The sequence below is a fragment of the Salmo trutta genome, chromosome 27 (assembly GCF_901001165.1).
Source record: "Salmo trutta chromosome 27, fSalTru1.1, whole genome shotgun sequence".
In the NCBI taxonomy this organism is placed as follows: domain Eukaryota; kingdom Metazoa; phylum Chordata; class Actinopteri; order Salmoniformes; family Salmonidae; genus Salmo; species Salmo trutta.
Window position 1 is genome coordinate 20,163,339 of NC_042983.1, and position 18,937 is coordinate 20,182,275.

Below are 18,937 nucleotides of genomic sequence, written 5' to 3' on the forward strand. Positions count from 1 at the left end.
ATGTATCGGACTCCATCTGCCAGTGGAGACCCTGAGGGAAATTCCACGGTAACGAAATTATACTTTCACTCTTTATTTTTTTACTTTAAAAATGTATGCCAAACAAAAATCATTGATTTCAAAGTTTAACAATCCATACAACTCTATGCACAAGGTCTACTGTTAACAATTTCAACTGAATAATGAACATAAACTAATTTAGTGGAAGAACTGTGCAAACTGGGAACAGAATTATGGTTTTTATGCAACCCTTCTGTCAATGCTGAGAACCACTTCTTGTTTTAAAAACTAGTCAATATCTGCTCAGAATTAAGATTCAAAGATGTCTGCAGAAAGAACAGAGTTTCAGCTACGACATGGCACACTGATTTTGAAAAAAATCTAGTTAGGCTATTGAAGTACAGTAAAGGAAGTGGCAATGGAATTACATCATGGGTCCCTGATCTGTACTTCACAGAAATGCATAATTATGGATATGGTCATACTCCTCATGTTTCACAAGTTTGGACATCAGAGCATAGTACAATACAGCACAGCACAGGACACTGTACTTTACTTTCTTCAATGTAATGTATTGACTGTACTCTACTCACTGTTCTGTCCAAACTTGTGAAACATTCATCAATGATAAGTTCAGATTTGGTCCAGTCCGGTCCGTCTTTTTTACCATCAAGGCAAGTGGCCGGACCAAATTTCAACGTCCATGCACGTCCGGTATCGGTCGGTGCTCAGTTGGTAAGGATGCTGGTTACAGTAAATGGAAAGAGACAGGGCTCATTGGAGGTGTCAGTAAGTTCTGGGAGAGCTGACATTAACTGTAGTGTTAAAGAAAGAGAGAAATAAAGAAATAAAGAAAGGAAGGGAGAAAGGAAGGGAGAAAGAAAGGGAGAAAGGAAGGGAGAAAGGAAGAAAGGGAGAAAGGAAGAAAGGGAGAAAGGGAGAAAGGAAGAAAGGGAGAAAGGGAGAAAGGAAGAAAGGGAGAAAGGAAGAAAGGGAGAAAGGGAAGAAAGGGAGAAAGAAAGGGAGAAAGGAGAAGGAAGAAAGGGAGAAAGGAAGAAAGGGAGAAAGGAAGAAAGGGAAGAAAGGAAGAAAGGAAGAAAGGAAGAAAGGGAGAAAGGAAGAAAGGAAGAAAGGGAGAAAGGAGAAAGGAAGAAAGGGAGAAAGGGAGAAAGGAAGAAAAGGGAGAAAGGGAAGAAAGGAAGAAAAGGAAAGGAGAAAGGAAGAAAGGAAGAAAGGGAGAAAGGGAGAAAGGAAGGAAGAAAGGGAGAAAGGGAGAAAGGGAGAAAGGAAGGGAGAAAGGAAGGAAGGAAGGGGAGAAAGGGAGAAAGGGAGAAAGGGAGAAAGGGAGAAAGGGAGAAAGGGAGAAAGGGAGAAAGGGAGAAAGGGAGAAAGGGAGAAAGGGAGAAAGGGAGAAAGGGAGAAAGGAAGAAAGGAAGAAAGGGAGAAAGGAAGAAAGGGAGAAAGGAAGAAAGGGAGAAAGGAGAAAGGGAGAAAGGGAGAAAGGGAGAAAGGAAGGGAGAAAGGAAGGGAGAAAGGAAGGGAGAAAGGAAGGGAGAAAGGAAGGAAGGAAGGGAGAAAGGGAGAAAGGGAGAAAGGGAGAAAGGGAGAAAGGGAGAAAGGGAGAAAGGGAGAAAGGGAGAAAGGGAGAAAGGGAGAAAGGGAGAAAGGGAGAAAGGGAGAAAGGGAGAAAGGGAGAAAGGGAGGAAGGAAGGAAGGAAGGAAGGAAGGAAGGAAGGAAGGAAGAAAGGGAGAAAGGAAGAAAGGAAGAAAGGGAGAAAGGGAGAAAGGGAGAAAGGGAGAAAGGGAGAAAGGGAGAAAGGGAGAAAGGGAGAAAGGGAGAAAGGGAGAAAGGGAGAAAGGGAGAAAGGAAGTTTGTCCAGACTGTTTTAACACTCTTGGTTTGACCACCAGACTAATGAATGAAAGAAAACAGTTACCAGCTGAACATAACAGTATGCCAATGCATGTGACCAAACTGGCAATTAAGTCATTCATTTCTTAAAAGACACCGCACACACTTTTAGAAAACAGATTGCTTCTTCTATGCAAATGTTTTTAAAATCAGTACAAATAAAATATGTTAGCAGCTGCTAAGAGAACATAAGTCCTAAATGGAAGGCATTGTTTCTCGTCGGTATCCCCATGAAATCAGCCAAAACATGCTCAATAACTCATTCACACACACTCCTATTGAATAATATGCATTGACCTGTATTGTGAATAGACTTAGGCTACATTTTGATTTACCCAGTTTATCAATAGAGATTTACCATTCAAATAAATGATTACCATTGTTTTGTAGTTAGATTAGTTTAAAAAAAAATATATATATATATATAAAAATTGTACAATTGACTCAATGCCTACATGGCTGTCTTAAGATTATGTAAATTATGTTCAAATGCAATGATATTGAACTCAGATGCCCAATGATTTTACAGCGCAGTAGCTGAGTTTATATCTGTCTGGATCAAGTGCTATTCTGTGACTTTTGCTAAATACGTATTTTTTTTGTGGTATTGTTTTTATATAGTTTTGGTATTGAGTATCGTGACGGTATCGAGTATTGTGATACTAAACCTGGTATCGAAGTCAAAACACTAGCCAGTATCTTCTCACTAAGGCAAATTCTGTGTATATTTATACAGTGGTGTAAAGTACTTAAGTAAAAATACTTTAAAGTAATACTAAGTGGGATGTTTATGTACATTACTATTTATATTTTTGGCAACTTTTACTTTACTACATTGCTAAAGAAAATAAATGTACTTTTTACTCACATTTTCCCTGACACCCAAAAGTACTCGTTACATTTTGAATGCTTAGCAGTACAGGAAATTGGTCCAATTCATGCACTTATCAAGAGAACACCTCGTACGGCCTCTGATCTGACGGACTCAAACACACATGCTTAGTTTGCAAATTATGTCTGAGTGTTGGAGTGTGCCCCTGTCTATCCGTAAATAAAAAAGAAATGGTTTTGCTTTTGATACTTAAGTACATTTTAGCAATTCCATTAACTTTTGATACTTAAGTATATTTAAAACCAAATACTTTTACTCAAGTAGTATTTTACTGGGTGACTCACTTTTATTTGAGTCAATTTCTATGAAGGCATCTTTACTTTTATTCAAGTATGACAATTGGGTACTTTTTCCACCACGGTGTATAAATGTACTTGGCAAATAAAAATGATTGTGATGTAAGGCTGGGTGATGTTTTGAATTCAAATGTTTTTGCGCAATATTTCAAATGCCTGTAAGAATCAAGGTATTTTTTATTTCAGTTTTATGAGCGTTTAGGTCCGCTTGTTCTCATGTCTTTCTGGTCTTGTCTCTTTCACTCCTTCTGTGCCTCGTGCAATGACTGTAGGCTGGGTGCACCTTCCAATTACACACATCAAGCCCCTCCCCCTGCCACTCACAACAACAAAGATCACTTCCTCCACTCTGACAACTCGCTATTCGCATTTGAGGTTTGGTCCAACAGAATCAGTCATATGGACACAGAAACACATTGAGACATTTTACTGTAATAGAGAAGTTACACTTTTTATGTCTCAACTCAAATTGCATGCAGACACTACTAAAATAGGGGAGGTATCAATGAACATTGATTCTGGAAAATTAATTCAGTTTGTTGTACCATGTACGGCCAGCAGCATTTTTTGCCAAAGACTTATATTGGCTGTCAAGTGCGTGTTTTAATGCAATAAGCATAAAACAAAATGATAAGGAATTGGCAACTTGTTCTCATTTTGAGAAAAAGGGTAGGCTCCTTGATTTCAACATCTGAACAAAGTGGACAGGCTAGCATGCTGTTTAAACAGTTGGAGATGGACAGAGGGGTGTGTGCATAACAATTCAACTGTTCTACCCTGTTCGCTAGCAAATAGATACAAGTTGGCTAAACTTGAAATATAAAGATTGGGCCTATGTTGCTACTCACTAGCACATAGGCTTGTGCTTGAGAGATTGTTTATGAGACCTGTGTTAATTTTCTATAATGCCTGCTACAAGAAGTTACGCCTCGATCACACCGACAGCATTATCGCATTTTGGTACACCAGAAGTACATTCATTTCCAATGGAACGCTGCGTTTGCCTTGCAGCATTGCGTTGCAGAGGCAGTTGCAGTGCGTCCTGTGTGGCGCATACGTTCGATTTATCGAACGTATTTGTCAAACTGTACGCGTAGACGGCTTGACGGAAATGGTGGAAGAAGGTGAATGTTGAACTTCTGCTGCACACATATCCAGATGATGCTGTGTACTATCTTGCGCTATAACACTATCAGTGTGATCAAGGCATTAGTCATTATTAGTGAATGTGCATTATGCATGGTTCTGGTAAAAAAAATAATTACCAAAAGGATATTTTTTAAAGAGACTTGAAAGCCAGATCAGTGATTATTGTGATCTCAGATCTGTAATACTGATACACGTTGGACATCCTCTTTCAGAGCCTACTTTAAGTGATTAGTAAAAGTGTCCTCTTCCCTCTTAAGCACTAATGAAGTGAGACATACAAAATTGAGCAATCACAAAGTGGTGAAGGAAGTGTACAGAATGAGACTGTACTGTCAAACATCTTACTTTTTGATTCTCTAGGCTCAGCCTGAGACAGACGGACGGACAGACAGACAGGACAGACAGGACAGACAGGACAGACAGGACAGACACTGCCTCTGTCTGCACACACGAGTCCACTTGACAAAACAGAGCTAGCTTTATCCCAATTGGCGGGTCTCACAGTGACAGTACAATGCTTCAGGCTATTTAAAATGGCTACTCTTTCTGGCTGTGCAGTGCCAAAGAACCAGGAAACTAGCCTATTGATTGTCTAATATTCAAACTTGGTGACCTTACTTCATTTGGTTTATTTTCTCACCTTGTCCAACAAGCAACTAATGTAAAATCTCCAACAATGTAATAACTCATATTTAGGCCAACTGTATAACATAAATAAAATAAATCTGCTGCATAACACACAATGAGTCCTTTGTTTGCATTGTTCTACTGCCATCGATCTTAGTTTACCACCAGGAAATGCATTCATGATAGGCTTAAGACATACTTCATAACAAGAAGTAGATCAATTAAAAAATGTAATAAAACCCACCCTTTGGAGATGGCACACAGTAATAAAACGATTAGTAAATATATGCTACCAGGATCTAGGGTTAGGCTAATTGTAAAGTTATGTCCAATACATCCACCTGAAACTCACATTTTTTCGATTAACTCTTTATTTCAAAATATTTTTGTAAAAAAATAAATAATGTTCACCCTTCCTACTGGCAAGGGGAAAAAAAGGACCCATTTGGCACTGGAGTGGAAAAACCACACCAGCTCATCCTGCTTGTTTTGGGCAGGAGAGAAAAGCAGGTCTGGAAGGAGCAAAACTAATCTGGACTTTATGGGAAGCATAAGACATGCTGTTCTTTGACACTCTTCCATGACAATGTATGGAGGTTGCAGTTTAGACATGGGGCAGGGAATCCCTGTTTCTGTGTGACACAGCTGCTTTGTTCAGAAGGGAGTGACTTCATCAGTAGCAAGCTAACTTCAGAAGCCTGAGAAACCTCACACACTGTAGGGGTTAAAAAAAAATTCACAGCCAAGATTCTGGTTCGAATCCAGGCTGTGTCGCAGCCGGCCGTGACCAGGAGATCCATGAGGCAGCTCACAATTGGCCCAGCGTCGTCTGGGATAGGGGAGGGTTAGGCCGGCCTGGATGTCCTTGTCCCATTGCGTTCTAGCGACTCCTGTGACGGACCGGGCGCATGCACACTGACACAGTTTCCAGGTGCACGGTGTTTCCTCTGACACATTGGTGCGGCTGGCTTCCGGGTTAAGCGGGCATTGTGTCAAGAAGCAGTGCAGCTTGGCGGGTCGTGTTTCGGAGGACGCACGGCTCTCAACCGTCGCCTCTCCCGAGTCCATACGGGAGTTGCAGCGATGGGACAAGACTGTAACTACCAATTGGATTCCACGAAATTGGGGAGAATCATGACTAAATTTGTGCTCATAGCATGTGTGTAAATGCATTTGATGAGTGCATCCCATGGCTGGCACAAGCGGTTTGCTAATCGGCTTGTATAAGAGGGGGATAGTGCGCACACCATTATTCTGCAAGTGAATAATTCGAAACACTTCCACGCTGGGACATGAAGATAACACCCGACACTTCTAGAAGTAGGAACATATAGGTAACTCCCTGCAACTTTCTCCTACATAAAAGCACAAGGGTTATTGTTTTATTAATTAATGTAGCCTGTGTTTATCCTGTACTGGCAATCCTTATCACAGGGACATCAACAACTAAGTTATTGTTTCTTAATTTTACAGAGATTCAGTAAATAGATTTCTGCTGTGTCTTGTGTCTCCTAAGTGGGGAAATCACCCTGGTACCATCTTTCTTCTCATAATGTTTTTCTAGAGTATGAGTAATGTCTTCTGCAGCCACTGAATTGGCCTAGCCCAATGACAAACAATTGAAGTGATGAGCGGCTTCTTAGTTGTCAGGGTTATTTTCCTTGTCAGTAGTCACTAAACTTTTAGGCCTAACCTTCACGGTAGACGGCAAACCCGATGTCATTGTTTTCAATGAGAGCATGACGGTAAATGCCATTGAGACTGGCAGTGAATGCTGTCAGCCGCCACAGTAGACGGACATTGCCGCAAACGTTTGAATACATCATATTTTGCCATAGCATTGTTTTCTAACAGATGTTGATTTGCACTCATTGTTTACTGAAATCACCATAGCAGCGCATACCCTCGTGCTGGCTTGCTTTTGCTGTCACCCTCTTTATTGCTTTCTTGTCCCGCTACGCCGATACATATGACGGTTTTTGCGTCCCCTAATCTAAACGCAGACTTAGTGACGAAGAGGCAATCTTTCAGTGGACAACTTAAAGTAAGGGGTACAGAATATCTACTGAAATGTAATCTATTCATATATTAAAATGAAGTTCATAGCAGCTGAGTTAATGAAACACTGTGGCAATGTGTTTATCAAACATGTCAAGTCTGGCTCTTAAACCTTGAGCTGTAAGATGGACAGCGTGAAAGGTCCAACACCAGATTCTGGCAGCTACTGAGGAAGTGGCGACAATGGCTTGTTGAGCCTGTTGAATAGACACACAACCTAGTTTGGCTCCATGTCAGATTATCTTAATCAAACCATTAGAATGAGACAAAAAGTTGTATGCCTTTTTTGCCACAAACTTTATTCTGTTGATGTGTCAAGTCAAGTGTTTATGTACACAGGGCTATCCAGCAATGTACTTAGATAAACGTGTATGAATGAACTTCACTGAATGAGCTGGAAAACAATAACTACCGGTATGCAATGAGAGGGGGCATAGCAGGGGACAAAGTTCACAACTCATTACTTGTATGTCTTACTATAGGCTACTTACATGCCCTTCAGCTTTGACTAGTCCAGCCCAGAACTAAACCACTTGGTTTTGTATATTTAACATGGAAAAAAATATTGACCACTAACTACAGTTGTCCAGTTCCTTTAGGAACACCTTTCCCCCAAAGCCACCTACAATTGAGCCCGTTTGACAGCTTTTGACCTTCACTTGTTTGCCTCAATTGCCTGACAACTAGTTTAATAAGGTCGGTTGTGGGTACGATAAATAATTACATTGAACAAATGGGCACTGTGTGGTTAATGTCAGAGAGCTATCGCAACATGTGCAAGCGTCAGAACTTGATGGTTGTTGGATTTGAAAGTTTTAGCAAACAAGCTAACTGTTATATGTTACCTAACTAGCAACTGTAGCTAAGTGTGCGGCTGAATAGCTTACTGGAAACGTTCAATTGCATGTTTCGTTAACAGGGTAAGTATTTTCAGGGAGACAGGGAGGATTTCACATATGCTAGCAACAGTGTCTTGCATGTCTCATAACGTTAGTTAGCTGGCTAGTTAGCAGCTAGCTAGCCAAATAGCTAGTTTTCACACAAGCAAATCTGGTAAGGTTATTTCCTCCTATGCTTGTTGGTGAGCTAGAAAGCAGAAATGCATAATGATAAGAAATGAAATGGGCTATTGAGCCATCACTTGGTTCATGGGGTAGCTAGCCCGCCTACCTTGACAGAGTCCACTGGGTACATCACCGTGTGCTCCAGGATTCCAGCCACTGCTCCTGCTGTCATGTGGATTGTCAATGAGGCATGAGGTGGTAAACTTTCGTAGTCACCGTCGCCTTCCAAAGGTTCCTCATCTTTACCTTTAATCTCCGACATCTCCAAGGTTGCGGTCAGCGCGCAACTCCATGCGAGGCAGACTGGTCAAAAGGAGATCTTCAGACACAAGCACTGAGTGGGAGGCATGGATAACCACAACATCATTACCGAGTTCCAGCGCCTAGATGACGTCGGCGGTAAACACGATGGCTGTCTAGTTTGAGCAATGAACATCCAGAAAACCGAAAATGAGGCGGGACCAACAGCCAATGAAAGTAGCCCCGCTAGGCATACCCTACTACCAAAATTAGGGTGTTCGATTGATCTCCCCCGGGGGCCCGTGTAGGCATGTTTTGCATCGGCTGAAAGTTAATTGCATTCGGCGAAGTCGGCTCAAAACAAAAGTGATGCAATTAAGTACGTGTAGCAATTAGTATGATTCTGGGTTTCCCATGCAAAAGTGTTTGCTTTAAATAAAAACGCGTTATCTACCTTTCAAATGATTTTTTTTGAGAAAATTCAAACATTTACTTTATGGAAAAGAGAGAGATGTATGTTTTTGGACTATGCACCATGCTGCCTTCTTGACAAAATGACCGAGCAGCACAGATTGCTGCTCGATTTGAGATGGCGCTCCTCCCCCCCCCCTCTTGCCCGGTGCCCCGCAGTTCAGCATAATCGAGTCCGCGTACTGACAGTTCTTTTCAATGACCAATATGAGCACAAAAACGTCACAAAGGTCATTGATCCCTTGTCTATTTCAAAAGTAATACATTTTTATGTGATTTTGGTAATTTTTACCCTTACTAAATAATAACCGACAATGCCACTAGAATACCGCATGTGGCATGAGGAAGCACTTAAAATCTCCTCAACATTAGCTGAAGGCTGATGGTAGCATGGAGTACAAGGAGTGGAACATTAGCTAAACCAAAGAGGAAGAGAGAGGCCCAACTCGGCAGAAAATCTAGCTGTCTCCCTCCAAGAAAGGAGTTTTTGTATGGAGGTCAATAGGGTACCACAGTATGAGCCATAATTACCATAAAATCTGGCGGTCAAACAGGGAAATGGTTCCAATCATTTTTCCACCATTCATTTTTCCCATACAAGTAAAATAAGGGCTGTGTTTTGTGTAGGCTTACCCTGGCGTGACGTTTTGATAATCATGTAAATCTCTCTAGGACAAGGTTAATGTTATCAATATATTGGCCTGTATTCTACATTACTTTAAATGGACAATTCTGTGAACTTTCTTGTGCAAGTTTTAAATTGACACAATACCTGTTAGCAAAGGTGTCAGCTAGAGATGACGTGTAGGAGCTTGCAGGGAATTGTAGTTTTGCAAGATGTCTACTTTAATGCTAATTAGAATTTTTGAATCTGAGAGTAAATAGAGCCAAATGTATTGATAAATGTAACCTTGTCCAAGAGAGATTTACATGGTTAACAAAATGTCATGCCAGGGTAAGCCTACATGAAACACAGCCCTAATTTTAAAATGACTGGAACATTTCCCTGTTTGACCGCTAAGATGTATGTGTATTATGACACCTCCACTGTGGGGCTCTATCAGACTGTTGAATTTGGTAAAAAAAAAAAAAAAGAGTTGTTTATTTGATTAAATACAAGTTTCATAATTCTTAAATTGTAACAAGTGTACTGATATAAGTAGGACACGTGAGAAAAAAACACTACATCGGAGTTGTCTCGAGATGGTTATGCATATTCATGGCATGAGGCTAGTAGCATAGCATCTCTCTCCATTGAATACAGGAAGTTGACGTCAACAACCCTCATCAAAATATTAAAAAATGGATTACAATAATGAGATGTATCCACCAATCCAAAGAAAGGATAGGTGGGAGCTAGACAGACTACTGTGCCACTTTGTGGACAACGACTCCCATTTTTAGGGCGAAGAGACAAGATGTCGCCGACAGACATGGCAGCTCTGCTTCTAGCTCCTAAGCAACTTTGCAGTATTTATTTTTTTTGTCTGTTATTTCTTACATTGTTAGCCCAGAAAGTTTATGTTATTACATACAACCGGAAATAACTTTTGAATATCAGAACGGCGGTAACTCACCAGCATTAAGACCAGGAATATGACTTTGCCGAATTGGATCCTTTGTTCGTACCCCCCAGGGCAAGTGAACTTATCCCAGAGGCTGCTCCAAGACACCGCTGGCGGAGAAGAGGTAGTCGAAGTGGACGTCTAGTCCGACTCAGGAGGCGTGCACACCATCCACTGCTTCCGAGTATATTACTTGCTAATGTTCAGTCTCTGAATAATAAAGTAGATGAGCTCAGGGCGAGGATCTCCTTCCAGAGAGATAAAGGACTGTAACATACTCTGTTTCATGGAATGATGGCTCTCTCCGTATATAATGTCCCCATCCATACAGCCAGCTGGGTTCTCAGTACATCGCGCAGACAGGAATAAAGAACTCTCCAGGAAGAAAAAAGGCGGGGGTGTATGTTTCATGATTAACTGCTCATGGTGTGATTCTGATAACATACAGAAACTCAAGTCCTTTGTTCAGCTGACCTAGAATACCTCACAATCAAATGACGACCGTATTACCTCCCAAGAGAATTGTCTTCGGTTATAGTCACAGCTGTGTATATTCCCCCTCAAGCCGATACCACGACAACCCTCAAAGAACTACACTGTACTTTATGCAAACTGGAAACCACATATCCTGAGTGTAGCTGGAGATTTTAACAAAGCAAATTTGAGTAAAACGCTATCGAAGTTCTACCAATACATTGACTGTAGTACTCGCACTGGAAAGATATTGGACCACTGCTACTCAAGTTTTTGAAATGTCTACAAGTCCCTCCCCTGCCCTCCCTTCAGCAAATCTGATCACGACTCCATTTTACTCCTCCCTCCTATATGCAGAAAATCAAACAGGAAGTACCCGTGCTAAGGTCTATTCAATGCTGGTCTGACCAATCGGAATCCGTGCTTCAAGATTGTCAGGAAGTGTATAGGAGATGTTGTACCCACTGTAACTATTAAATCCTACCCAAACCAGAAACTGTGGATAGATGGCAGCATTCATGCAAAATTTCATGCACAAACCACCACATTCAACCATGGCAAGGTGACTGGGAATATGGCCGAATACAAAGAGTGTAGTTATTCCCTGTGTAAGGCAATCAAACAGGCAAACGTCAATACAAAGACAAAATGGAGTCGCAATTCAACGGCTCAGACACAAGACATATGTGGCAGGGTCTACAGACAATCACTGACTACAAAGGGAAAACCATCCACGTCGTGGACACTGACGTCTTCCTTCTGGACAAGCTAAACACCTTCTTCGCCTGCTTTGAGGATACACTGTGCCACTGACGCGGTCCGCTACCAAGGACTGTGGCCTCTCCTTCTCTGTGGCCGACGTGAGTGAGACATTTAAGCGTGTTAACCCTCGCAAGGCTGCCAGCCCAGACGGCATCCCTAGATGTGTTCTCAGAACATGCGCAGACCAGCTGGCTAGAGTGTTTACAGCCATATTCAATCTCTCCCTATCCCAGTCTGCTGTCCCCACTTGCTTCAATATGTCTACCATTGTTCCTGTACCCAAGAAAGCAAAAATAAGTGAACTAAATGACTATCGCCCTGTAACACTCACTTCTGTCATCATGAAGTGCTTTGAGAGGCTAGTTAAGGATCATATCACCTTTACCTTACCTGACACCCTGGACCCACTTTAATTTGTTTACCGCCCCAATAGATCAACAGACGATGCAATCGCCATTGCACTGCACACTGCCCTATCCCATCTGGACAAGAGGAATACCTATGTAAGAATGCTGTTCATTGACTATAGCTCAGCATTCAACACCATAGTACCCCCCAAGCTCATCATTAAGCTCGGGGCCCTGGGTCTGAACCTCGCCCTGTGCAACTGGGTCCTGGACTTCCTGACGGGCTACACCCCAGCTGGTGAAGGTAGGAAACAATACCTCCACTTTACTGATTCTCAACACGGGGCCCCACAAGGGTGCATGCTCAGCCCCCTCCTGTACTCCCTGTTTACCCATGACTGCGAGGCCACGCACGCCTCCAACTCAATCATCAAGTTTGCAGACGACACAACAGTAGTAGGCCTGATTACAAACATTGACGAGACAGCCTGCAAGGAGGAGGTGAGGGCCCTGGGAGAGTGGTACCAGGAAAATGACCTTTCACTCAACATCAACATAACAAAGGAGCTGATCGTGGACTTCAAGAAACAGCAAAGGGAGCACGCCCCTATCCACATCAACGGGACCACAGTGGAGACGGTGAAACACTTCAAGTTCCTCGGCGTACACATCACTGACGATCTGAAACGGTCCACCCACACAGACAGGGGGGTGAGTGAAGAAGGAGCAACAGTGCCTCTTCAACCTCAGGAGGCTGAAGAAATTTGGCTTGGCCCCTAAAACCCTCACAATTGAGATCATCCTGTCGGGCTGTATCACCGCCTGATACGGCAACTGCACCGCCCGCAACCGCAGGGCTCTCCAGAGGGTGGTGCAGTCTGCCCAACACATCACTGGGGGCAAACTACCTGCCCTTCAGGACACCTACAGCACCCAATGTCACAGGAAGGCCAAAAAGATCATCAAGGACATCAACCACCCAAGCTACGGCCTGTTCACCCCATTATCGTCCAGAAGGCTAGGTCAGTATAGGTGCATCAAAGACTGAAAAACAGCTTCTATCTCAAGGCCATCAGACTGTTAAATAGCCATCACTAGCCGTCTTCCACCAGGTTACGCAAAGAATTCGTTCTTAACTGACTTGCCTAGTTAAATAAAGGTAAAAAAAAATAAAAAATCATAATTTAAAATTATATCCAAATTAAATGTAGATATTCAAGTGCCTAGATTGCCTCTGACCAACACCATCTCACTCCCCTGACATGCAGACTTTCAGCCCCACTACTGGTCATGTGGTAGTCATATGAATTAGCCTTGTGTCAATTTCATGCCCTTTACAGTGTACAGCATTTTAACAAAGAGGAGCAGCATATCAATCCTTTAGTTTCAGATACTCTAGAAATACCAGAACAGGAGTTTATCAATCACAGTTGGTCTGGGATCTTTCAATGGGAGGTTTACTGCTCCAAATCTTCTGTAATGTAGTTTTGGTTAAAAATGGCCTCAACAACCAAAAAAGCTCAACACGTGTGTTCAAAACCCATTCTCACATTTTCTACATTACATCTGTCAGTCATTTGTTATCTGGCTTTCTGCTATCCACTGACTCTGGTTGCAGACCAGAAGTAAAATGTTCACTTTGAGATCAAATTAGGCCCACCAGTGCAAACCTTAGTTGTGGCAACAGGAAAATTTAATTCGCTTATGGCAGTTTGATGCTGATTGACATCTCATTTCAAGAAGCATTTATTTTGACGTTAGGCGGCGCATTTTTCAAATCGAGGACGAGGAAGAGAGAATATTAAGGTTAGTTGCGAAATACATAAGAATAAGAAGAACATTCAGAAGAAGAAGAGAGAATATTTCCACAGCTCCACGAGCTCTTTAAAGCGATTGGCGAAAGCATCATATTTAAAGTAAGTTTTATGGTTTCGCATCGGGTTTAGGTTTCCTGAACGACTTTTACGAAAGTTGATTCGCTGTGTAAGTTAACGTTAGAACTTTGGCAGACAGTTAATCAGATAAGAGAGATCGGTTCCCAATTTAGTCTAACATTATGTTTACATCTGTGCTAGTAATACACGCATACAGTGCAGTGTCAAAAATTACAGTATACGAATGTTTAGCTCATGTGGGGTAACTAGTAGGCTACAGCTGTCAGCGTTCACCAAGTTAACATTCAGCAATTTGAAATCCATTAACTCAGTTAGATTTTCATACTTGAACTCAAAACGAACAATTGTTATTATCAACATGTTAACATTACTCAGAAGATTACCACAGTTTGCAGATAGCCTGTTTGCTATTGTAAAGTTATAAGAAATTATAGCTCGCTAAGTTACTTACTGCAGAGTAGGGCTAGCCATGATCTAACTAGTAACTTAGGCTGGTAGTTGATTTTAACGTACAGTTATAATAATGGAGATTTGTAATTGAGATTGGACTAAAATGTGGGTAATTGGATGCTTAGATGTAACCATAGACTGTCTTATTTTTGCATAGGGTCAATTAAACAGGAAAAGAAAGGGAGAGATATCAGACTTCTGTTCCAAATGGGCCCAATGGTAAGCCAGGCCTATACTTTAAACTACACATTTTAGTTAGCAGCTGTTAGTATCTAATCTTGTGGATCCTTTAATTATACATTTCCATAGAGATATGACATTATTTAACGTGTATTTCAGACGTTTGCAAACATTTCCCAGAACTCTTTCAGGAGCTTTCAACAGCTCCTGGTATAAGGACAATTCATGGCTTGAATATTCTGTAAATCAAGATTAATTTTTCTCTACCCAATACACCTGAATCTGCCTTCACATCACAGTCGCAGTTTAAAGATTCTGGGTTTAAGCTCCATTCGAAGGCAGAGCATCATATCAATGCTATGTATGCTTGGAATCAGCATAAAAGGGCCATTGACAGCAACTCATCAATGTTAGATGTCATAAATGAGGACCGGGAAAAGAAAGTGAAGGAAAACTGTACTTACGTTAAAACAATTGCAGATGTGCTCCTACTAATTGCCACTCAAAATATAGCGCAGAGGTCATCGAGAGTCTAATGACTCTCACAACAAGGGTAATTTTTTGACAATCTTAGAAGAAATAGCAATGTAGGACCCTCTCATAGAGAAAAGGATGAATGCATGTGGCAATGCTAAGTATACAAGCCACCAAATCCAGAAGGAAGTTCTTGAGGGCTTAGCTGAGATGGTACAAAGTAAAATAATAAGAGAAGTAAAAGAAAGTGACGTTTTTAGTGTAATTGCAGATGAAACCAAAGATTTAAAGAAAAAAGAACAAATGGCTTTAGTTGTGAGGTACTATTACAACGGGGCCATCCACGCAGCAGGTCTCACAAAAATGATAATTGATTGCCTTGAAAAACATGGTCTGGACTACATGGCATGCCATAATCTGAGTGACAGTCTTCCAGCAGTTATGAGAGTGCTACAGGATATCACACTTGAAAATAGTAGTGGAGGCAAGGGGCATTCTTTCTCAGATAGATTTACATTTCATAGGGCTTTTGGTTACCTTTTGTAAAGTGCTTGGTGATGCCAAATGTCTTTCTGACATGCTCCAATCAAGCTCACTTGACCTAGCAAGGGCTATGGATCTAGTAGGTGCCCTTATAGACATTTCAGGACTATAGAAGTGAGTGTTACTTTGGAGAACTATGGAAAGAGGTTGAAGAGATTGCAGAGCACTGCAAAATAAGTGTACAAACAGTGTGTAAAAAAACCCAGCCTAAAACAAGCTTAAGATTTCACGACTCATTGATGATGAGCACTGTAGGACAGAAAAATAGTGACCAAAGTGATGGTGAGAGCCTCCAAAGAAGCTCTCACCAAGCTCTCACCAGGTGCTTGACAGTCTCACAGCTGAGCTGCAGAGGTGTTTTTCAAAGAAGAATTGCAAGATAATGCAAGGGGTCCAGTCTCTCAACCCAAAGAATACAACATTCTTGAATGAGGAGCCTCTGTTTGCCTTTGCTCAGACCTTTGAGTCAGATTTAGAGGACCTCAACATGAGGTTCATCAAACCAAGCGGCTTCTTGATAGGAGAGAGAAAAGTGGAAGGTACAGACTGTCTACTCTCCTTGACTTTGTTGTGTTTCTAGAACCTTATAAAGAGGTCTTCCATGAGCTATTTCGACTTTGTAAGATTTCTGTTACACCAGTCAGCAGTGCTTCTTGCGAGAGAAGCTTCTCAGCTTTAAACATAATTAAAACCCACTTTAGGACAACAATGGTTGATGACAGGTTAAGTCACCTCGGAATTGTCAGTGTTGAGTCAAGGAGGGCACGCTCCCTGAACATGGATGAGTTAGTTCTCACCAGAACCGCAGAATGATGCTGTTTTAAATCTACCTAGGATAATTCGGTCCCTCTGGTCATGATTAAAACCTGCACTGTGTACCAGCTAGTACACTGACATTCTAAAATGATCAATCCAAAGGGTATCATGTCACACAGATTTAATTTGGTCTTGATTAGGCCAATTACAAAACTCTTCTTTGCTATTAGTTAACATAATATATATGAGCATAAATATGATACTGTAAGTTTTTAATATTGCTGGGCACCAAAATTGTTTTAATTTTTCAAGTCCATTTCTGCTTGATACCTGGTATGTCAAATTGCAGTAAGTTTACCTTTTTGTGAATAAACTATGCAATTTATGTAACACAAAAATGCTATCTTATCTCCTTGGTGCTTGAGCTTTATTTTCTGGAAATATTTTGGATGTTCAACACTTATAGACCCAGATTATATATTCATGAAAACAGAGTGACCCAAGTCTCTCCTGTGTGTGTGTGTGTGTGTGTGTGTGTGTGTGTGTGTGTGTGTGTGAGAAAGAAAGAAATTGAGCTGCAGGTAGAGACACTGACTATTCATAGTATGTTAAAGAATTCTAGAGAAGTAACCCTTTTGGACCACACTATCTGCCACATCGAACAACTCCGGGTTAAGTGAATTATCACTTCTACCTCTAATCAGCAATTATAGGATTCATTCATGCTCCTTAGATGCCAGGTTAGGGTTACACACTAATTTTCTGTCATGGTCTATGGACCCCCTGAAGTAGCCTTGGCCACCACATGTATAAAACTTTAGTTCTGCCACTGAACAGGACCAAATGTTGATCTACATGTGTAGTTTAAAAGAACGCCACATAAAATAGGTTTCCATCCAATTGCCGAGAGATTTTCATGTGAATATTCTAAAAGCATTTTCCCACCAGAGATGTTTCCATCAAATGTACTTTATAAAAGGCTGTGCGTGTTGACTAGTGCACATAAAACTAACTGCTGCGGTTAAATTCCCATGTACTGAATACAATTTAAATGGGTTTCCATCTCATTTTCAACTCTACTGATCGTTTTATCACAATTTTTGTGGGGGTTATACAGCGAATGTGACCACTCAGTGCGGGTATAGCCTACTACATGATGAGATTATTATGGACAAAAGAGCAAGACTATTTTGATTTGTCAAATGGCAGCCAAGCATCTATCATCATGTCACCAGAATAAGATCCTCTGTATTTATTGGAAAGGATCGTCAAGCTCATCACCGTGCACTTTCGCCACCCTGTGAAGTTGATCATTATTTATTTCATCTGTAGCCTAATAAACAGCATGCTTTCCCAAATCGAAGTGGGAGGACCACACAACACATAATCGCGTGACTCCAAATGTACTTTGATATGATGGTTATTATGTCAATATTTTCGCATTAAAGGAAATTCCACTGCCATTTCCTGCATAATTAATTTTGTCAACACAAATGACACCAACTTGTCTAGCATGTTTTGTTGACGTTTCAGCTGTCTTGAAATGTTTTGTCCAACATTTAGCCTACTTTACTGCATAAAAAGGTTGGATGGAAACCTGGCTAGTGTTGCAAAGATAGAATGATCATCTACTCATTATCAATCATAAAACATTTAAGATTAGGCTACTTAAATTGTTATCAACATTGTTCTCCCTAGTCTAGACACCTGTCCAGATACAGTATTCACTACATCACCAAAGGTATGTGGTCACCCATTCAAATTAGTGGATTTGGCTATTTCAACCACACCCGTTGCTGACGTGTATAAAATCGAGCACACCACCATGCAATCTCCATAGACAAACATTAACAATATAATGTGCATACTGAAGAGCTCAGTGACTTTCAACGTGGCACCGTCATAGGATGCCACTTTTCCAACAAGTCATTTTGTCAAATTTCTGCCCTGCTAGAGCTGCCCCGGTCAACTGTAATTGCTTTTATTCTGAATTGGAAACATCCAGGAGCAACAACGGCTCATTGCGAAGTGGTAGGCCACACAAGCTCACAGAACGGGATCGCCGAGGCGCGTAGAGCATAAAAATTGTATGTCCTTGGTTGCAATACTCACTATCGAGTTCCAAACTGCCTCTGGAAGCAACGTCAGCACAAAGGAGCTTCATGAAATGGGTTTCCATGGCCGAGCAGCTGCACATAAGCCGAAGATCACCATGTGCAATGCCAAGCGTCGTCTGGAGTGGTATAAAGTTTGCTGCCGTTGGACTCTGGAGTAGTGGAAACTCTGGTGGAGGAGGAATATGGGTCTTGGGCTGTTTTTCATTGTTCAGCCTAGGCCCCTTAGTTCCAGTGAAGGGAAATTTTAACGATACAGCATACAATGGCATTCTAGACAATTCTGTGCTTCCAACTTTGTGGCAACAGTTTGGGGAAGGCCCTTTCCTGTTTCAGCATGACAATGCCCCTGTGCAAGGTCCATACAGAAAAGGTTTGTCGAGATCGGTGTGGAAGAACTTGACTGGCCTGCACAGAGCCCTGACCTCAACCCCATCAAACACCTTTGGGATGAATTGGAACGCTGACTGTGAGCCAGGTCTAACTGCCCAACATCATTGCCCGACCTCACTAATGCTCTTGTGGCTGAATGGAAGCAAGTCCCTCCAGCAATATTCCAACTTCTAGTGCAAAGCCTCCCCAGAAGAGTGGAGGCTGCTATAGCAGCAAAGGGGGGACCAACTCCATTTTAATGGCCATGGTTTTGAAATTAGATGTTCGACGAGCAG

At 41.6% G+C, this 18,937-nt stretch overlaps 1 protein-coding gene across 4 annotated transcripts in view; it reads right to left on the reverse strand.

The window, feature by feature from the left end:
* LOC115164548 (mitoferrin-1-like) overlaps window positions 1-8,498 on the reverse strand; it is a 29,599-nt gene extending 21,101 nt beyond the window's left edge. The window contains exon 1 of one of the 4 annotated variants that reach the window (XM_029717155.1): window positions 8,105-8,498. In XM_029717155.1, the coding sequence (XP_029573015.1) occupies window positions 8,105-8,260 (156 nt within the window). In that variant the 5' untranslated portion in view covers window positions 8,261-8,498. The remainder of the gene's footprint in view (window positions 1-8,104) is intronic. The other 3 variants (XM_029717158.1, XM_029717156.1, XM_029717157.1) reach the window with 3 other exon arrangements.
* Window positions 8,499-18,937: the final 10,439 nt, after the last annotated feature.